The sequence below is a fragment of the Amblyomma maculatum genome, chromosome 11 (genome assembly GCF_055883805.1).
Source record: "Amblyomma maculatum isolate TAMU_Amacu chromosome 11, ASM5588380v1, whole genome shotgun sequence".
Taxonomy (NCBI): domain Eukaryota; kingdom Metazoa; phylum Arthropoda; class Arachnida; order Ixodida; family Ixodidae; genus Amblyomma; species Amblyomma maculatum.
The window spans coordinates 46,103,935-46,126,631 of record NC_139354.1 but is presented as its reverse complement, the minus strand read 5'-3'; the positions used below and the strand labels follow the sequence as shown (position 1 = coordinate 46,126,631).

The following is a 22,697-nucleotide window of genomic DNA, read 5'->3' as shown; positions in this document are numbered from 1 at the left end:
TTCATGCATGCCTCGCACTGCGAAGGAACAATGCTCGGCTCCGCACGTTTCCGTAAAACGCTTGTTGTTTCTTTGTATTCGTCTTATTTTCTCTTTCAGTCACAACGCTGGTAATTAATGTTCAGTGCAAATAATTCATAAGGCTTTCATTCATTTCAGCTGTGCTAATCTTATTTCAGTAACAGTCACATTGGCGTGTAATCATTGCACCAGTAGAAGACTGTAGTAGTTCGTTCGAGGGCTGTAGCCCTCTGCCACGTCTGTGCCACTCAAGTTGGATTAATCCACACATAAGCCGTACTTTAAGATAGTCTTTCCTGAAAGTGTACGAACAGCAGCGAATGGCAGTGACCAGTCATGTGTTGAGAGGATGTAGCGAAAGTATAACAGTGCATGGCATAGGGATTCAAAATCACGGAAACCAAGGACGAGGCCATTGATTTTAAACGTTCTGGCGACGTATGCGGATTTGTGTACGCGTCGCATAATTCTTTCCATATGGTTAACAGCTTTGAAAGGAGCCTCTATCATTACGGCACTTCTACACGTACTAAAGGGCCAGGTATGCATGGAGTGGTCTGCACAAGTAATCTTTACGTACAACAGGTGGTGTGATTCAAAACAATATGTGAGCACAAAGAGGTTGCACATATCGTGCCACATGAGGCGATTTCTATAGTCTATAAGAATTTCGCACCACCTTTTTAGATTCAAGAAATATGGTTGTCCGTGAAACTTGAATCGAGTTTCATTTCTTGCAGAATACGAGCCGGAGAACGCAGATGAAACACCGGAACTTGGTTCGTGTACAACACGGAGGCTAGTCCTTAGATGCATTTTTTTAATCAACCAAACTTTGGACATTTGTCGTTTTCTGGCAGCATTTTACTGGATTTCCATTGCTTACAGATGACGAGGCTGGAAACGAAGAGAAGACTCCACAAGTAGGTGCGTCCCATGTCATCAGATTACTTTACCGTCCACAGGATAAACTGTTACGCTTTTGAATACAGTCACAGCTGTGTGTGACACCCACGCCAGGCTTCTTTATAGAGAAATCCCCACGTCTATTTTGCATCTTTCTGCTCATTTTTGTATCTTTAAATTTGTAACATCAGTCATATTTTCATTAAAAAGGACTCTTCGCAGTTCAAGCTAGCACTGAGACCTCTGCTATATATTATATCAGAGAAAATCAGGTATTCTAAGGCAAAAAATATTAAGTTTTTAAGATGTCCAAGCCCGCAAAGTGCTTGTTTTTCGCACGTGCAACAACTTTAACGGCGGCACAATAGCCGTACCCTGTACCTTACTAGAATTAGGAGCAAATATTTCACTAGGAAATAATATCTAGAGTATTCATACTGCCATAACGTTTAACTGAACGACGTCAGTCCAGAGTGACCGTTGTTTCAGGGCAATTAGCAGCTTACGCTCAGGGATCCCGCGAAGCCACTTATGCACGTCGACGTTTTTACAAAGACCCGGCAGATAAAAGAGCCATCTTGGCGCCTCAGGGCGTCGTACAAATTAATGGATCGTTATACGGCTTCAATCGGCTGACCTGAACGGTTTCACGATCAAGACGGTATCAGTCGAAGGTTTCAAGGGCTCAGAAACATGATTCAAAGAAGATATTCGTAAAATCATACAATAACGGCCGTGATATTTGGCGTGGAGGTTGTAGGAAAGGTCCGGAGTGCCTGAAAGCATCCATAGGTAAACGCGGCGCCCTTTCTGCCGAAGCTCATCAGCATTCTTGAGAGAACGGGCGAGTTGGTGGCACACTTCGGCATACGTCGCAATTTCAGAGACAGGAGTGCAGTAGGATGGCTCAGAATGCTAATGAAGAATCGTGTTATGATACTTGAAGGTTCGCGTCCGTAAAAAAAGAATAAAGAGAAAATCTGGGGACTTGGCGGCACGGCAGTATTATATGCGTATGTGACGAATGGAAGAATGGGGTCCCAGTTAGAACTGTCCGATGTGATATACATAGTCAACATGTCACCGAGCGTCCGGCTCAATAGCTCAGTCAGCCGTGTTATTGAGGGTGTTAGACCGTGGATTTCCGATTACGTATGTGGCACTCAATAACGAGCTCCTTTATTACGTCGGATAAGAACACGCGACCGCGGTCACTTACATGTTCGCGAGGGGCACCGTTGCGGAGAGCGAGTTGTCGGAGAATCAATACATTCACCTCTCTGCCTGTAATCGCCGGAAGAGCAGCCGTTTCGACATATCCTGTAGGGTGGTAGACGGCTACAACGATCAAGCGCTGACATGAAGTAGAAGGTGGCAAAAGTCCAACCGGTCAACACCTACGCGATCGAAGGAACGTGCAGGGTACGGCAAAGCTGGAACTGCCCAGAGAGTCGCTTAGGTAGGGTCTTGGGGCGCTGGCAGGCAAAACATGAGCGAATATACTTCCGGAAATAGCTGTGCATGCCGCGCCAGTAGCAACGATTGCGAGGTAATGTATAGGTTTTTACAAGGCCACCATGAGTACCTTCAGATTCGGCGTGGAGAAAAGCGCAACTTCAAAGCGTAAGTAACAAGGAATGACCAATAGTAATTTGCGACCGACGGGCATATGATTATTTCAAATAAGAAGATCATGTAGGAGAATGAAGTGGTGGGCTTCACGTCAGTTTGAGCGGGATATTGCTGGTATGGTGCAACCGGATAACAGGTCGGCCGAATAAATCTAGTGGCCTTTTCTTTCTTTCATGATCAGGCCGCGCTGTCGTCAGGACGCAAGCAAGGGGTCAGTGCTGGACAACGTCGCAGAATACAACGGCAGCGGAGATACGGAAAGAGCGTCCGCGCCAGAGTGTTATCATCCAGACAGGTAGACAACACTAATGTCGTACACTTGAAGGCGCAAAACCCAGCTACCAAGGCGACCCGATGGGCCATTTAAGGACAACAGACAGTATAAAGCATAGTGGTCGGTGACAACGTGGAATAGGTGGCCGTTCAGGTAGGGGCAGAATTCGGTCTGGCCCACAGGATGGCTAAAGTTTCCTAAAGGATGCCAACTCGCATATGCGATAACATATCCACTGACTACAGACTTCTTGTGTGCAAGTACAGCACTGATGCCAAGCCGCAAGCACCTGTGGGTATCTAGGTATGAGCGCTAGGGTCGTAATGTCTAAGAATGGGTGGTGAGGTAAGGAGCCAACGCAATGTATTTAAAGCGCTATCACAATGTCCGCAATGAATTCGGCGCTCGAAGTTGCGTTAAAGGGGAATTTATAGTTGCAAAATTACGCATGCAGAGTCCAAAATGTGAGCACAGGCCGAATAAACTAAGCAATTCTTTAATTGTAGATGGCTTCGTCAAGTTCGCGATTGTAAGGAGATTTGTCATGTCCCACATTTGCCTTCTTTAGACAAACGTGTTCATGTAGGATAAGTTCCTGAGCTTCGAAGTGGCATTTCTTCAAATTGAACTGTAATCCTGCGCAGATAAGACAGGTCAGCACTTCATAATTGCGAGTTAGATGTGTTAGAAAGTCGGCCGAGAAAACGGCAATGACGTTAGATATTCCATTATTTGATGTCCAATATTCGTTCGAATGTTGCGGGAGCATAGCCAAGGAAAAATGGTATAAAATTCATCCAAACCGTGAGGTGCGACGAACGCTGTCTTATCACGGTCGCATTCGGTCATCAAAACCTGCCAGTACTCTGAAGGATTGTCGATTGATGAAAAGAATTCCGCGCCTTGGTGGCAAATCGGGCCGTCATTGATACGCTGAAATGAGTAGACGTCTTTTCGAGTTATCGTGTTCAGGCGACGGTAATCCGCAATCTAATGGAGCCGTCTTTATTGTTAACAAGCAGTACCAGAGAACATCATCGGCATTTCGAGGGTCGTACAATGCTGCCCTTCAGCATGTATCCTTGCTCGGTGATGACACGGCGCTCTGGTGGTGAAACACGATACGGTCGCGGTCGCGGGGGGTTTATGGGAGCCTGTATCGATGCGATGGTTGACGGCTCCAGCACACTGAAGTGCAGATTAGCAAGCATCAAAAGATGAGCGAAAGTCATGCAACAAGAAGAACAACTCATATCGATGCGTTCAGCTTAGGACTAGATTGATGGCACGGGGAAAACATCAGACGTTAATCGGGATGATTGGCATACAGGCGGAAGAGTGGCGAACGAAGGATAATGAACAGTAGCGCTTCCTTCAAAACACCTGGAGCAGCTCAGCCGGTTCGACGTACGTAATGCATTAACTATAAAGCAGAGTCACAGGAGATGGGTAGGGTACTGAAAGACATGATCGTGGTGCCAGAGGTCACCATATGCACAGCGGAGGGCAGCACCAGGTTGGTTTGGCGAATAAATAACTCCGACGGGGTAAACAGCACAAGTGTGTTGGTGGAAAACGAAGCCCACATAAAGGAACCAGGATGGACGAGTGAGCAGGACGGTCCACATCGAATGCAACAAGAAATTTTTCCTGGTGCTCAGTGGGAAATTCGGTAAAAAGAGCGTAGAAGGAACCCCAGAGGGTAACTTCGGCTCGGGTGCAATCGACAATCGCAGATTTCTCACACAGAAAGTTCCATCCTAGAATGACTTCCTGCGCGCAAGACGAGGTAAACAAAAACTCAATCGTATATAAATATTTTGAGTCTTCCAGAGATCTTCTTTCATTTGTACATAGCATCGCCATCATCCCGCGGGGACACCTCTGGCACACGTGTGAGTTCGCCATTGGAATAAACGCCAGACAGAGCATACCTTGCCTTGACGTCACGACCTTGCCGTCTCGCCCTGGCCTTCTTTAAAAAGTTGGGGAGGTGAAACTCGATCCCCTTGCTGCCTTGTGCCCTGCCTCTCACTGAAGCTACGTTCCAGTCGCCGTGTGGCAAATGCCATTATCGTCATGTAAACCGAGAGCCATCCTGACCCGTCCAAACCCTCTATCTTGGCTTCACTGCTACCCTCCGACTGTGCCCAAGCGACAACGCAACCAGCCGCTGTTTGCTGGTCGTCGCATCGGAGACGTGAATCACTGGCTTGACATCTATGAACGTTGCGGTGCCTACAACCGGTGAGACAATGTCTTTCTTTCTACCTTATTGAGGCTACCAGGAACTGGTTCATCAACCGCGAGCCCCACGCCACTAACTGGCACACTCAAACAGCTGTTCCGACAGTACTTTGCCGACTCGGGTATTCGAACTGAGGTCGCGAAGAAAAAACTCGCCTCCTGCATTCAAGGTCCCGAATGCGTCTTACATAGAGGAAGTACTTGCACTCTGCGGGGATTATAGTCCCACTATGCCGGAACCTGAAGGCGCACACCATGTCCTCAATTCAATACACACCATAGTAGCCCATAACCCTTCAAGTGTTGATTCAGTTATTGCCACCGGTCAACGTCTCGACCAGGGGCAGTCCTCCAGATTGCAGCACAGCTTCAATACTGGCCCGACCTTTGCTGACCCCGATCTACGGGCACTGATTCCAGCGATCATCCCCGAGGAGCTCTAAGTCCTCAGCCCTTTCTGCCCGTAGGGTGCGATCAATCCTCTCCGCCTCCTACAGTCGCGCGCCTCCGCAACATCATTAAAGATTTGGCAACAATCAGAGATGGCATCATTAAAAACAGTCGACAAGCACAAGAATTGGGCATGGCAGGACATCTAGTTCGAAGCGAGGATAACAATAGTCTCTAAGAGTAACCAAATGGATTCCAATGGAAGGTAAGCGTAGCAGGGGCGGCCGAAAATTAGGTAGTTGGATGAGATTAAGAAATTCGCGGGGGCCAATTGGACGCAGCTGGCACAGACCTGGGTTAAATGAAAGAAAATGGAAGATGCCTTCGCCCTGCAGTGGGTATAGTCAGGTTGATGATGATGATAATTGCAACAATCACCCACGCTCTAGCACCCGACCCTGCTGTACCTTGCACAGGGCCGAAGTACTCTCACGTCACTGCATCCCCCTTTCCTTTCCTCTCCCCCCCCCACCACCACCGCCCTACAATCACATCAACGCCATGGTGACGGCTGAACCTGCGCCATTACGCACCTTAGCGCCCTCCCGACCAGTGTGCTACTATTGTGGAATTCGAAGACATATATTCCGCGTCTGTCGTCGACGCCTTCAGAACGAGCGCCGTGGTTACGACGCATTCGTAAATCACATATCAGCCTCATATCAGCGCCGTCCTCTTCCCAACCCACCTCACCGACCCTCGTCTGAGGAACCTGGGACCCATGTATCCGGAAGCTGGTCCCCTTCCCCATGCCGCCTCTCTGTTCTTCCACTTCGACCAACAACAACTCTCCCTGTTCGTCATTCGGAGAACTAAACCATGCAGTTTCTGGAAATAAAACTGCACTTTGCGAACTTGCTGAAATTCCTCCCTATTACCCGCACAATATGATTTCTGTTTTAGCTGAATGATCACCGGTCCAAACTTTGATTGCAACAGGGGCTGCTTTGTGCCACTGTTGGCGGAAAGTGACGAATACATATGATATCATGAGCTTCGTTGAGCAAATGAAGTCCCTCTGCGCCCTTTAGCGAAGTGTATAGTTTGAGATGTTATCGACGGCATCCACCACCATGTGCAGTTTACTGTGCTTTCACCTCATGCGTATCTCACAATTTTAGAATGTGATGTTTTGCAACCAGTTAGGGTTAATTTCCTGTGGAACCCCTGTCATCCATATGAGAGAAAGTGTTTTTTCGTTTCACTTTCCTGAACGACATGATTCCCTGATTGCCGCAACTGATACAGTATTGCTTTCACCGTGCGAAAAACTTCTTACCATTGTTTCTGAATACTTAGTCACTAACAGGGATGTACTCGTCGCACCAACTTATCGTCATCTTGCGCGTAGAACCGCCTTTCTATCAAAATTTGTACGCTTCCGCAGCAACCCAGCGACAGTAGCGGCCACGAACACTTCCCGTGAATCCCTCGCGCTGCGATAAGGAATTTCCCTGTCATGCATAGTGCATTCTCAACCTATGTCTATGATAATGCTCACCGTCCTTCTGCCTCAGCAACGTAATTCATCGGACGTCTCTCCGTTATGTCAAAACAATCCGAACCTGCTGAAATACAAATTGCTGGAATTGCATCAAAACCACCGAGCCATTTTTGATGCCACTTCCCCGACACTGGGACGGACTAGTGCTGCACACCACCGCATCTTTACTGAAGGTAACTCGATCGGACGCCGAAGGCTCTTTTCGGGTTTCTCCCTCTGATCACAAAGTAATTGAAGAAAATGTCAATAACATGCTTCATCGCAATATTATTCATCGCCAACAAGCCCATGGCCCTCCCCAGTAGAATTAATTCAAAAGGACGGGTCGGTACGCTTTTGTGATGATTAACGAGCATTCAACAAATTACCCGCAAACATCTCTACCCGATACCGCCAATTGATGATGCCCTTGACTCTGTTTAAGGCGCTGAATATTTCTCGACCTTGGACGTCCGCTCAGGTTATTAGCAAATACCTATTCACACAGATGACGAAGAAAAAAACGCTTTCGCAACTCCCGGTGGACTTCACGAATTTAATGTTACGCCCTTTGGTCTTTGTAACGCACCAGCGACGTTTGATATAATTATCGATAGTGCACTTCGCGGCTTAAAATGGAGATCCTGTTAATGTTACGCGGATGACATTTTTATTTCTTCGGCAGATTTTAACGACCATCTCACGCGCCTGAATGAAGTCCTCACATGTCTAACGAACAGCATCAACAGAAGTGCGCCACGTGGCCGGGGACACAGCAGACATAGGAACTCGGCCTGTTATCACGGGTGCGCCACTGATGATCTCCTTTCGTTCCGGTGGACAAAGGAGACGACTGTGGTGTCAGCGGAGTTCTTTACAATGCATACATATATAGGACGTACTATATGTTTTATTTATCATCTAAGGTGTGGAATGTGGCCGAAGAAAGTGTAATGCACTTGCGTCATGCGCCTGCGGTTTTAGAATTCGTTGGCCTCTTCAAGGCGTACATAGCAGAGCAGTGGGGTGGGAAAGAAATATGACTTTTTTCCCAAGCGAAAGAGAGGACTATATGGGATGTACGTACATAAAATATTACAGTCAGTATAAATTATAAGCTAAAAAGTGCGCTGTTTTCAAACAACTGAAAACATCATATATCTTAAAATATAATGCTGTTCATTAGAGAACGTGTTGCTTGAATTGAGCAAAGAGAAAAATGTTTACGTGTATTCATTAAAGGGCCAAATAGCAGCAGAGTACTGCAAATACTTGAGAGTGAGATGTTGAAATTATGAGGAACTTCGTTTTCCAGAAGATTTTATAATTATACACTATTATGTTGGATGATTTGCTGTCCATCGATTGTTCTGAAAATTTGAACTCTCCATCACTCTGAAAATCGGCTGCTTTGTAAAGATATTGTTCAGCTATAATTCTGCTATTTTTAAAATGATGTACTCGGTCGTTCTTTGCATATATATTACAGCTGGCATAATTTCTACACATATATATTGATTACTTCTAACAACTTCAGCCATGCAAACTTTTGGGAAGTCATTGCTGTGCATTCAACATTTGGAGCCATTAGTAACTTTCGTATCCTGCGAAAGAGAGCACTATGCATTCAACTGAGATTCTCATCGCTTGAGCTAGATATGGGGCCGACAACATAAGTAAATAGAGCACTGCTGCAATGTAGGTAATGCTCAGTCCGGCGCCCTAAACTAAAATAAAACATTTACTATTGTTTTCCAAGACGAAGCTAAGGTATTAGCATCTATACAAATTTGTAACATCAGTGCTTCAAACGGCTAGTACATGAGTCTTCGCATGGTGCCATTTGGATGGATGAACCACATTACTGGATGCTAAGAATTCACAGAATATATAAATTATACAAAAATGGAGATAAGCATGTTTAAAAGAATACTTCGTCAGACAATTATTTGCAGCAAGACCACTTGGCTTGATTTGTCTTATAATCGTCCATACGCTGGTGAAGTCTTCAAGGCTGACGAATAATAATCGCGTTTGACAACGGCTATGAAAATGTTTCTACGAAGTAGCCGTGTGTAATGGGTGCGCTCAGCAATTAGCGATGCGTCGGGGGATTTGAGTAATCTTTTCTTGATTAAGGGCAGCCTTCATGAATAGGAAAGCATTAAATACTGACTAAAAAAGCCAAATTTCCATTGCTGAGACGACAACGTTTTCACACAGATTCCCATCTGCAGTCCATGGCAGGCTGGTTCCGTGTTTGTCGCGGCAGCGAAGTTGGTTGCTATTGACCTGGTGTCCTAGAGGGCGCAACTAGATAGTATGTTTCTTTCAGCGAAAAAAAAAACAACGAAAAGTTTGTGACACCACATGTATGCCCCACGGACAAATGTATTGAACGTCTGTGTTTCTGCTTTATATTTTACAGCTTTTATTTCGGACATCAACCTAAATTCGAAATTACCAGTATTTCAAGACCTGTCACACGCTGTTCACATTCTGGCTATAGGGAGTGTTTCTAAAAATCAGTGGTCACAAGCTTTTATATATTTCTTACCAAAGCAATACACTCAACTTGCAACTTCGCTGGTATTCCAATAATTGGTATCATACGCTAAGACACTTCTAATTTTAATCATACCAAACCACCACAGTGTCTCCATGGTCCCGACCTTCGTCGTTGCCTAGCAAACTATGGCTAAATCTATAACCTTACCTAGAATGCATGAATGTTTCCATTTCTGTAAACTTAACTGTTTTGTTGCGGATAAAAATAACCGGAGAACTCTTTTCCTTTTAAAAACTTTTTGTGCGTTTCATAATTTAAACTGGCATCGTGGTATGTGCGAAGCTGCACTAGACGTCGGTGTGCTTTCACTTGAAAAAATATTGTTTTGTTATCTGCAATACAGAAGGCTCGACATTATATTTAACGGAAAAGCGTGCTACGTTTATGCATGTCCGCACCTGTACATAAATAACAGTGTCAGTCAGTTTGATAGCGCTGTCAAAAATATGTCGACAGTAACAATACATTTTATTTTCAGACGAAGTTTCTATAGCTGCATTTGAGTACTGTATACGACCTTTATGTCGTACTGTATACGGAGCTCATTATATACAACATAAAAAGATTTCCTTGCGTATTATGTAAAAATTTATAGTATGCCATATACGCATTGTTTCAAAACTCTGTTATCCGCGGAAGCTCTTATAAAAAGCCACCCGGCGATCCCATCAAAGGTGTCACGGAATAATTAATGAAATGCTATGAGAAATAACATTTCAGAATGTTATGGATATCTTTATTGCAGTAAATAAAAACAGCTAGGAGCTTTATCAGTGGTATGAAAGTTTGAATATTTCATACAAATACACCGATATAATGCGTAAATGCTACAATAATTTAACATGAGTAAAAATAAATATTTCCTGCTGCAGGCCAAAGTCTGTTCCCATTAGTTTTTGCATTTTTAAAAAGTGGATACAAGGATAACTTAAGTCGACGCCGTACTCCCTACAAGACTTATTTAAATGTTGCTTTTTAAAATGTTATAGACAATTTTACTCAATATTTGAAACAATAATTGCACCATATAACACATTTTGTAATTTACCACCTAATATATTTATGCAGAAGAGAGAGCCTCACCCTCGAGCTTCACATTGGAGTTAGTCGCTATCAGTGACTATGCGCACAACAAGCATTTCAAATCTGAAGAGGACCGTGTTTCATACATGACAATGTTCTTGCATTCGGCAAGTATACTTTTACTCTTTTCCTTGTTATTCTAGAAACACATGCAGGATTATTCTTACGGCTTGCATATAGACTCTAAAATATGATTTTTTAGTCACCCTCCCCTGTTGGATGGACAACCCACGTAACTTATTACATTGTGTGCAACTCCGATTGAAACTCCAGCCTACATCTAGCGTATATCTGCACTAAGGTGTGATAAAAATGGCACTAATACTTACACTGTAATGCTTCATACTGGGTGACTTTTATCCTCCCATTTAGATTGGAAGATTACCTAAATTTGAGAAGAGGATGAAGTTATTGCGAATAACATTGCGGGGAACCTTTGTTTTGTTTGGCCACGTAAAATTCCACTGGGCGCAACTTTAAACTTTCTTTGCAGCAAATGTGTTGTGATTTCTCTCAAATGACTGCCGATAGGCGCGACTTCTATATTATACCAAATGTTCTAGCTGCTTTAGTGGCTTTATTTTAATGTTTCATTGCCTGCTCTAAAATGAATGCTGCAGAGCACAGCTAGTTTGATTAGTGCCTAGCATGTTTCCTGCTGTCGCTGACACCGAATTGAAAAGTTTGCGGGCGCAAGTCAGCTCAATAAAGAGTAGGTTTATTTGCCATGCCGGTATGCTCGTTTGCTGCCGGCGGTGTTGTCGCCACTATATGTGATATATGGAGGAGGGGCTCAATAACACACATACTTGTCGCCCTCACCTCCTGGAAGCTGCTGGAGTAGCATGAGTCGCAGCAAGAAAGTTTGCTCCAGGAAACGCACTAATTCAGAAAGGTCCACTGGAGACTGTGAAGCAACTCATTGCCACGGCCAGCAATTGAGTACAGTCGATGTCACCCTTGTGTAAAGCGCTTGATTCGCGCACTTCCCTGAATAAAAGTCGATACTTCGTCGCAGTTTCTACTTTTTACAAGCAATGCTTGTACGGAAGTAGATTCACACAGACCTGCGAAGAAGATGAGCATGAGCACTTTGTCCGCAAATCATGTGCTGATTTTTAATTTCATTTTTATTGCGGTATGAGAACTTCCCGAGTGGTCTACACAATGGTGACGTCGACTGTACATACTGATAATATACTGCACGTGAGCACAAAAGGAACCAGCGTCTACGTCGACCACGACTGCGACACGAGCCTTCATTGTTCCGTGCCAGCCTCAGTTGCCGCGTATGTTCAAGAGTACACCGAGCGAAAATCCCAAAGCAAGGTTGGGACAGTTTGTCGGTGTTGCCAAATTCATCCACTTATACGACATTCTGTCTCCTGTGCCATGAATAAACCTGCCTAAGTCTGGAAGGACCTATCTGACCCTGAGGGAAACGTTCAAGCGAGGTCTACTAGAGGAATTCATAGGTGTCATACGAAAACAAAGGGCTGACGCACTGCTGCGCTCATGCATTCGGACAATACGTACGTCATAGTTGATACAAAAAGATAGAAATAAATTTGTTCTGAGACGCATAAACCCTAAAATGAGGGAAGGATAAAAAAAGTAAGGCTACTTGTTTGCAAGGAGTCTGGGACTATTTCCTGGACAGGTAAGTGACACCGAGAAAACGCTTTACGAGTTCTTTCAATAAATGTCTACTGTATGATCGACACTTGACACTCAAGACCACCATTACAGCCACCAAGCCCAAGTGCAGGCTTTCCCACAGGCTGCCGTCATCAATGGACAACTATCCGCTCAGTGGAAGAAAGAAATGACAACTTAGGGTCGTCCGCTGATCCGCATCACTAGTGGTAAGTTTAATACGCCGTCGGTGTAGTGCAAGGCAACAGTAAATATAAATACTTATTCTGCAATATTGCGCTCCTCGACCTCAAGCAGTGCGCCATAACACGTTTATTGCATAGATACTTTGAGTGAACATTTAGTAATCAACGACGCTGGATCGAAGGTCATCATGCTTTCGATGGATGAAGCGATAGCAACTACGACAACTTTGACGCATTATGCCGCCCACCGTCTTCGAAAAAGAAATGAGTGTAGCAACTCTATCAGTCATGGTCATATTCTTAGTTACTGTAGACATCAAAACCGCGCTGGGATCCGTTAAGGAAAACACCCACTTGGTTTCGATCGAGGTATCTGCATCACAAGAAGCATAACCCAATCCCGGACAATGACGCAGGATTTCCGTCACCGGGCCGTAGCTACGCTTCCGCTCTACGATTAAGTTCTATTAGTCCCGATAAGGAAACTTGAAACAGTACTCTTTGGAGTTGACACTGCTTCACGGCGAACTGATGACGATCCTCCGAAGCTGAAGAAGGATGAAGATACCCCATCACTACGTCGACGCATCACGTAAGACACAATCGACAATAACGCGACCAGATTTTTGACATACTTCAAGATGGAACTTTTAGCTCACTTGTTAGAAAATTCAATCGGTGCCCTTACGGAAATGCCATATCTGGACTCATAAAAAAAATCCAGATCAGGTATATCAGGAATTGGGCAGATATGGTATATTAGGACAGATCTGGGCCAGATAAGTCATATCTGCCCAATTCCTGATTTCGAGTATCAGATAAGGCATATCTGGTTGTATGTGCCTGATCTGCCCAATTCCTGATTTCGAGTACCAGATAAGGCATATCTGTTCAGGTATGCCTTATCAACCCAATTCCTGATTTAAAGATCTAGCCCGCATGACATGTAGGTTTTGAACTATAGGTCTATATATCTGCATATCAACATAACGCTTTATTACAACACACAGAAAACAATTTCAGTATTCCAGCTAAACACACGCTCAATCAAGATTGCCAAGGGAAACCTGAATTTTCCCTTTTATTTCAAACCTTACAGGAAAATAGCTTTGAAACCACAGGTTTTCTTTTTTCCCTGCCTATATGGAATCTCTCAAAGACGTTCCTGAATTACGTGTGTATACCGAGGGTCAAAGACATGCTCATCCGTTAGTAAACATTGAGATCTACTCATTTACGCGCGATACTATAACAAACTAATGAGATATCTGAACAGAATAATGTCTACACGAGAAGCTAAAGTGAAATACATTAACCTATTAAATTAGATATTACATTTTTATTCTACTCTTTTACACACAGAGCTTTAACCAGTAAATGCTTTTAGTTTGAGCTGGTTTACTTGCGAAGCTAAATAAAATAAACGGCTATTAATCGAACTACATTATTAAAATGGAATTTAAAGGTTTGTCGACACCTGGAAAAGGTACCGCTAAACAGTAGGGCGATAAAACACACACTGCTGGGACTGCTGATAATACCTAAACCTTACCAAAGTACATATAGGCTGTCAGGAGGTACTGGTGTCTTAAGCAGAGACTGCAGTGCAAAATGAGTGAACGCGCCTAACTCGTGGTTGCTTTTCAAATTAGGAGAGAAAGCAAAAAAAAAGCATGCCCGATGGCATTTCTCATGACAGCGAGAGCTCTGCCCTAAACGAAATCAAGCATGAAGCTACTTAGGTAGTGCAAATAATAATAATAATAATAAACAACGAAGGACCCTATCCACTCACTGAAATTTGTCAAAATTGCTACAGCGAAAGACAAATTAGCAACGAAATGTACGGAAAAATATCACACACTGGCAATTACCATCCAATTTACTGATTGGAAAATTAATTTTCCATCAAAATAATAAAGTGAACAGTATCCTGAGGCTGGCAAGTGCTAGTTCCCGACAAGAATTCTCACGCTCACGGTTTTGGTGATCGGGCGGGAAGATGAGGCGGCACGATGAGGGTGCGATCCGACACAATGGTGAAGAATTGGCCGGGCCACCCAGCGCCGAATCCCCGAAAAGCTCAATCGACCATCAGGTTCGCTGCCAAGGCTGGGGAGGCAGCTTCCACCCGCAGTGGGACACAGTAATTTCCTCTGTGCCGACGGTCAGACTGAAGCTCTTGTAGGTTTGCTGTCGCATTTTTGTTACATGCACACAGCTAATAGCGAACAGGCGCTGGCACACGCACACACACCAGCACACAACATGCAGCACGCCCGCCAGCCGCACCGAACTCCGATGTCTGCCACCGAAAAGGAACGAGATACCAAGTGTTTAGGCGCACGGAGTTGAAAGGGGGAGGGGAAAGAAGCAAGCGCACACAAAACGAAGAGCGCGAGGCCTACGCGGTATAGAGCGTGGCAGCGAGGAGGAGAGATGAAATGCGAGCCAGCGACGCAGGGGCCGCCGCTGTCTGAGAGGGAAGAGGGGAACACGGGAGAGGAGGAGTCACTGTCTAGCCACTGCGGCCCTCGACGAAGCAACCCCCAGCTGTCTCTGAGGGTGAGTCACCGTCTGACAGCGCGGAGGGGGCCGTATACTGAACTGCCATCATTTTCTTGATATTTTGAATCGCTCAACTTAACCGACCATGCTTTTGTGCACCGGACTGCGGCCGCATTTTAAATGAAAATGGGAGTTAGTAGGAGGAAAGAGGAGCATGTAGCTATAACCCAGCGCCCTTTTGGATTAAAGAACACATGGTGTAATAATTATAGTGCAGCGAAATCTGCAGAATATTTGAAATATGAGTCGTAGCTATTTTCTAAATTGGATACAATTAACAGGCAGGCCATGCTGAGTGTAGAAAAATTGAAGCTCGACCACATGATGCCAATATTGGATATTTGCAGAAGGTAGACGAAGGCCATATATTGCTAATATACAATAACTATGGCGCCTAGATAATTAAGGCCCCGATGAGGTTATATAAAGACCTGTTGATGCCAGGCATATGTCCCTGGTCTGTCTATATAAGGTCATGACGATGCCATATATGCCCTTTATCAGGCCACATAAGGTCGCGAGGATACCATATATGCCCCTGATCAAGCCATATAAGGTCCCGTTAGCCGTTCAGATATGGATTATATGTTGCATGATATGGCCAAATCTGAGCCATATAAGGGCAACATTTTGCACATATATGACCTTATCTGGCCCAGATAAGGACTTATTTGCTGCCTTATATATTTGTATCTGGCAGCATATGTTTCATATCTGGAGCAGATATGGGATTTTCGTAAGGGTGGGTTATTTATGCTTGAAAACAGTAGCTCTACTGCGTTAATTTTTTAGTGGCGCGTAATTTCGCAATATTCCTACAAGCAGTGTCACAAACGTTCCGCAGACGGCGCCACGTACTCATGTACCGCATGTTGTTTCATCTCTTGCTGTGCAGCGAGCATCGCCTTCTTCATAGTCGTGCTCAAGCACGAGGGGATTACAACATTGCCCTGGCAGATCACACCACGGGTAAAACTACAACACACCATCGCGCTATGTCTGAAAACCGTCGTTTTTATGAACATTCATCTACTCTACCTCTTCATTTGACCTTGGTAAATACGCAACCAACATAGGCCATCTCGCTATAAACAGAACCTGATGCCGTGCCAGAAAGGCTGCCGAGACCAGCGAACAACGTGAAGCAAGACTAGGCCGTTGCCGAGGAGCCTAACACGCGCGGAAACGAATCAGGATCAAGGGAGCAGCAGCATCGACTGCAGTTGTGGCTGATAGCTAACGCTCGTGGAACATAGTTTAAGGGTATTGAACCGCTGAAAACTTCCCTCTATATCGGCGTACTAAACATACACAGGGCCCTTATTCTAACTTATGACACATATTGTATCAAACTAAAAAACAATAAAAATAATTATCTCTTCTCTCTTAGGAGGAAGCCTCAAAATTTCTTACGTAAAGCATTTGCTAATCTCCTTTCTTTAGTAAAATTTCTTGGAAAACTCTAAATACTGAAATAGAATCCCAAAGTTCATAAGCGTGTGTTGCAAAAGGAGTGAAAGAATAATAAAAGTGAACGTGCATGAATATGTTCTGTTTATTACATGTAACGTCTGCACTGTTAGATAAATAATTTACGAAAATAGAACTTCAGACGTGTTAAATGTTTCCTACATTCATCAGACGTTCAGAGTTGCAAACAGGACAAAATATTGAATAAGTAATTATTTTCAATGGCTAAAACTTCTTTCCTTTGCAGTCTTAAAGTGGCCATTTTTGCTCCTTTTATATATACATGCCAAAAAATCTGACCTAAATGAATACCCTGCCAGATCTTCAAGATTATTAAGAATCCCATAATGTGTTGAGAAAATGCGAATAACACTAATCTGCTGGAGTATCACCAAGACAAGGCTGTCGTTATAAGATACCCCAGAATTTCAGAGTCGTTTAGCACAGCAGTGCTGAGAAGCTGAAAAAGCAAAATCATTTCAGAAAACAGCCGACAAATGAAGCCCCTACATTGTGGTACCATACTTCTGCAAGGGAGGTGATTGCAGGTTAACCTATACAAGCTTGCTCAACGAGAGCAACCATAATGTCAGTTGACCACTTAGATATTGAAATATTCCATTATATGAGCTATTATGGCACGTTCAGGTCTTCTGCCTTCGTAAGAGGTTTTTAAGAGCCTCAGCAGGGAATTAGGTGGATGCAGTCTGAAGGTTACTGTGTTGGCTATAAAGTGTAAGTAGAAGTATATTTCTTATACCGTGCTAGGAGAGACACCATGGAGGAGGACTCCTGAAATTTCAGCCAGCTGGGGTTTTTTAATATGCACTGGTGTCGCACAGCACACGAGTGCCTTGTTTTTTACCTCCATCGGAAAGTGGCCACCACGGCCGGGATCACAATCACAATCACTGCACCACAGCGGTGGGGCTTTTCTTATGATATTATCATGTGGCATGAATGCGTTCACGTGGCAGGCACACTGTCTCAGCACTGAGGGAAACGAATGTAGTAACGGTAATGTCAAGGGTCTATTGTGGCGCCGTAAAACCCACTCAATGTGCGCAGCAGAGCCAACGCTCTAAAAAGAAAACACCATTAAAAGCTAAACTTAGTTATCTAAACACATGTCAAATTGCGCGGCGTTTTAATTAGCATTACAGAAGGTTTCGCAATTGTGGGCCAAAGTTAGTGTTAGAGGGCTAACCTGACCAAACGGCATCGTAAGGCTTTCGCAACGGTGCCCCATTGAAGATTGTCATTAGCAAATGTCTATTCTATTTCTTATTCGCAGGTGAGTCTTCGACTTCAACAACTCAACCCACCGGGAAAAATAGCTGTCATTGCTCTCCAAGTTTCCACCACCGTAAGAGCTTCTAAGCTTATTTCGTCTTCAGCCTCACCATTACTTCGTATTTCCAGGAAAAAGAATCCTATGTGAGCTTCTACGACGACTCTAAATTGATAGCTAACGAAACATTGGATAAATTGGTGAGATATTCTTTAACGAATCTTGAAGCAAGGCGATCAGACGCAGTCCTATTGGTGACGGGGTAAGTTTACGTACGTACCATTTCTGGTAAACTGAAAATTACTATCAATGTTGTATCATACACCATAGCACTCTTATCTGCTCTGTGTAGTGTATATTATTTGAAAGGATAAATCTTTTAATAATGGCCTCTATTGGCCGTTGTTCACATTTTTACGATTTTTAATTCGCTAATAAAGAGTTAAACAGAAGAATGAATGAAATCTCAATACACTGCCATTTCATTTTTCACAACAGCTACCCTGCCGCGCCATGTTTCGTGGTTGACTTTTCATTCGGCCTTATGCAGGCTTCTCTGCAGTAGACTTGCCGCTATTGCCACATTGGTGCATTGATTAGAGCAAAGCGCATTGATTATTTCCCGCCACATTTGCCCCGTTGTAATGGACAGGTAACCCTCGTCAACTGTTAATTCATGGCTTATTTTGCCGAAATACTTTATGAAAACGTCTTTGAGATGTTTCTTTGGATGCGTCAAGTTAAGGTTCCTTTATATTTCTAGTGAAGTATTTGTTTTTGAGTAATTTTTGACCCTCTGTAATTATTTTATTTACAGTCTGTTTCGTTTTCTCATATGAAAAACTTTTGAGTGATGTTATGCAACCGACAAAATTCAGTAGTGCTTTAACAGCTGAGCGTGGGCAGTTGACAAATATTAAAGGAGCGATTACGAATACAGGTGTGATGTTAGACGTGCATACAAAAACTGGACAGCAATGTGTATATTTTTAAAATTCGCCTTTGAACAAACTGAGGCAGGTGGCTACGCCGAATATCAAGCGAACGTTTATGAAGTTGGAGTTTCATAAAAATGAGAGTGTTCTAGCTAATGCTCTCTTTGTAGTGGCCAATACACCCTCATATTGCTCTTACGTGCTTTTATTTCCGTCGTTCAGAAGAAAGGTATTCATAAAAAGGCTTTGCCCAAGCCATGGTGCAGACGATGAAATTTTGACATGTTGTCCCCCAGTCTCTAGAGAGAAAAACGCATAATTCCTCGCTCCTATGATGTACTGACGGTGCTGAATAAGCGCACGTGAAAGTTGAACAGGGGCAGCAAGGCGTAAAAATATTCTCACCTAGTTCATTTGTTAAGTAGAAGCGGTCGATGAAAAAGATAAAGAGTAAGAATGTTAGAGATCTGCTAATGACTGCCGAATAGACAGGTTGGATTATAAAGTATTATTTCACCTTTAAGTCACATGTAGATCACCCTAATTCTCATTTTCTTCAGTATTCGTCTTCACCAGTGTGGAGTTGTTGATCTCGGTCACTTCACGACCTGGCATGTTTTCTTTAAGGTTTTCTCTCTCTCTCTTGAAATTTAAACCGCTTTTTATTTCTTTCTTTTTCCTGTTTCCACGCGTGTCGTTGAGTGTGTATTTTTACTGTCTTAATCTCAGCTTTAAAAATACACTTTATATGTGCCTTCATTGTTTACAAAAACGCATTTTAATAAGTCAAAATCTCGGCGGTCATCAAGGTATTGCGAAATAGGATTTAGATCCGGCTGTCGTATTTTTCCACTGCATATTATGCAGTGCTCTCGAATAATTTGTAGGGAGTGTTTCGAGATTTTCAAGTGGCACTGCTATTACGAAGTTCTTTTATTGCACTAGGTATCCTTTTCTGCAGTACAAACTATTTTACGTACACGCCACCTTTATGAAAACGGCGTAGTTAACCGTTTCCTGAGATCTCGACCTATTACACTGTATTTTTTCTCAAGCGAGCGATTGGAAATTTAGCTGTTACGTTATAATTACAGGGTGTGATGCTCATGTTCACCTGTAAACATTCATTATCATTGGTCGTCTACTGCTGGGTAGAAGACGAAGCTTGATCGAATGCCGCTACTTGGTAGCAAGGCGAACCAAATGCTAATTCTTCTTGTCTAACAAGAGTACAGAGAACCTAATTCTGCTTCGTTTTGTTTCACAGTATAATAGTAAAAATTCTGCAGACTAGACTGAAACTGAATACCTCTTAGCTGATTTGCCTGGGCTAGGGATAACGGTATCTTTTATATATTTGTTACTGCCAGTACAGGCACCGTTTATAATATATACAACGACGGACTAAGCATATGCAGAGATAGGTAAATTGTAATAATTTCAGCAACCTGGCTGAGTAACTTCATAAGGTCGTCTGCCTTCTTTCACCAATTTATCATAGGCACACATACGAGTACTTTGGGTAGTTGTTCTATTCAAGCTTTCGATTAAAACCCATATTGTTACTTTCCTATAGAATCACAACTTCCTGACAATTTTCTGATCACCTTCTCTGCTCATCCTACTTTTCAATTCGCGAAAGAAGGTAATCCGAAAGAAGAATCATACCGGTTATCGTAACGTTTCTGCATCTATGTTTAAAAGCGGAAAGTTAATGTCAAAGTTCTGGTAAATCCCATTTGGGGTAAACTCTGAAATGAATCCTATCAGCTCCCCACTCAAAATTCTTTATTTGTCTTACGAATTCACTATTTTCCGTACGCCGCCTATCCGGCTGGTGTTAATTTGCCTACATCAACTTGTAATCCAGGTCATTTTGACATCAGCAGTTCACTTTAGCATATTGCAATGGATGGTTGAAAGCAGCCGCTTTAGGTTTTAATACCAGACAAAATCCTCGTAAATGTCAATAACATTTGGTCGTCAGTTCTCAGGGTTCGCGCGAAGAAACCTTTGTTTAAGGCAAAATATTTGCTCCACCTGGCCTCTGCAATTAACACAAAAAAATATCTCCTATGACTAGTTACACCGGCAAAGCTTGCAAATCTTCCAGATAAGCTACTCTTAAAAGCACTAAACGTTCCTGGCGTTTACTTCAAAAGCGATATTCGCAGACAAATGCCGTTTGAGCAGTTGTGATGACTTAGTCTTGGCCGCTGCCTATAATGCGCCCGAAGAACATGCCACTTTAGAAATATCAAGAAAACAGTAATTTAAAACAAGCGGGAACAAAATTGAATATAAAGCACCCATGAATGGTAGAAAATCAAATATGAGACAATTGCGTCTCAAACAACTTCTAGAAGAACTAAACGCCGTTATTGCACAGAAATACATTCAAAAATAGCTGAATGGTAGTTAATTTCTAAATTAGACTGAACTTTTGAAACATTTCTAAAATAAATTTTGGCCAGAACATTTGCAGCATATTTCGAATGAATTAGAGCACGTTCAATATTTGCTGGAATATTTCTGGATTTGCGTTCCTCCCTTGTTGCCATGTCTGGAATAGCGGCACACTTCAAGAGTGGAGAAAATTTCATTTATGGGTGATGCCTGCGAGCCTCCTGTCACAAAAGGTGGATAACACAGAAATGCTTCTCCAACTGTTTCAGTCGAGACCTAGTAGACCTAATTCCTGGAGGCGTGTCTTCGGGATCAGCTGGTAAGAGTGCTATTTTTGCAGTCATAGAACTGATGATGCATAACGCGCGCGAGTATTCATGCTGTAATTATCATTGTACTACAAAAAATCTTCGTTTTGATTAGATAGCTATTTTAGGCTTTGGGGCGCTGTCAGTACAGAAAATAATTAGGGAGTCACTTGACTATGCATGTCTGGGTAGCGGAAAATCTTCACGTGTAATTATAAATAAAAATAATGATGTACTATTTCACCAATATTGCATAAATTAATCAACGATGTTCAAAGATGGCATAATGGTTTCAAGAACGGAAGAAGTACACCATAATGTGCAATGAAACTTGAAGCTGCGATGCGAAACGTTGTCAGACCGAAAAGTTAAATCTCTGTGTGCCCTAAATTAAACCAGGGTAATCTGTCTCTAGGAACAGCCTGCCAGAAAGCACACCAGCATTGTGGATCTATATAGGCGCCTGTCATTTCAATGTAATGAACGAATATAATTCAATTTTAGGAAAACCTAAATAACGAGCACTGTTCAACGTGTTTGATCCGCACAGGAAGACCTGAAGGCTCGAATTTATCCAGCTTCTTATCGAAAGTTCCATGTGCCTGCAAACTGATAATTTTGAACAGATGAGAAATCTACAGGTTTAAATGTGCACCTCAGAATTAAGAGGCTGAACAAGCATCAAATAAGCAGGGCACCGGCAGCACGTGCAATATCAGTTACAACATCCACCTTGTTTACAGAATCCAGCTGCGATGCCTAATAATGATAGCGTTTATGTACCTGATGTGATTTTGCTTCTTTCATTCGCAACGGCCGGCACAGTCAATTGCCTTTGGATTTACTGTGCACATTCACAGCCACAAATATGTGTGGACCATGGGGAACAAGCTCTGAACTTACGTTCATAGAAACAAACAATGGTTGCTAATCATTTCGTCATCTTTCATTATGCGAAATTGCGGAGAACGAAAAAACATTCTCTTCACGCACAGGTATGGCGTATTTCAAGAAGGCCTGCACTAATATGAAAGTTTTAACTGCAGAGGACAGGTACGCAGGCCTGTTCTCGGGAATAAACTATGCGGCACATGAACTTGGACATCTGTGAGTACTTTATACGGAGCAAGTTTTTGATACTAAGAACCACCCATTTCAGACTGCATGGGCTGCCTCAAACTGTCTCTAAATTTGCAATTCACACGTGTCTTTG

General features: G+C 43.2%; 1 protein-coding gene across 2 annotated transcripts in view; it reads left to right on the top strand.

Moving 5' to 3' along the window:
* LOC146173725 (venom metalloproteinase antarease-like TtrivMP_A) overlaps nucleotides 1–22,621 on the top strand; it is a 29,051-nt gene extending 6,430 nt beyond the window's left edge. The window contains exons 5-11 of one of the 2 annotated variants that reach the window (XM_084584648.1): nucleotides 762–800; nucleotides 910–948; nucleotides 10,651–10,772; nucleotides 17,839–17,910; nucleotides 17,967–18,097; nucleotides 21,446–21,495; nucleotides 22,480–22,621. In XM_084584648.1, the coding sequence (XP_084440774.1) occupies nucleotides 762–800; nucleotides 910–948; nucleotides 10,651–10,772; nucleotides 17,839–17,910; nucleotides 17,967–18,097; nucleotides 21,446–21,495; nucleotides 22,480–22,595 (569 nt within the window). In that variant the 3' untranslated portion in view covers nucleotides 22,596–22,621. The remainder of the gene's footprint in view (nucleotides 1–761; nucleotides 801–909; nucleotides 949–10,650; nucleotides 10,773–17,838; nucleotides 17,911–17,966; nucleotides 18,098–21,445; nucleotides 21,496–22,479) is intronic. The other variant, XM_084584649.1, reaches the window with a different exon arrangement.
* The last annotated feature ends 76 nt before the right edge of the window (nucleotides 22,622–22,697 follow it).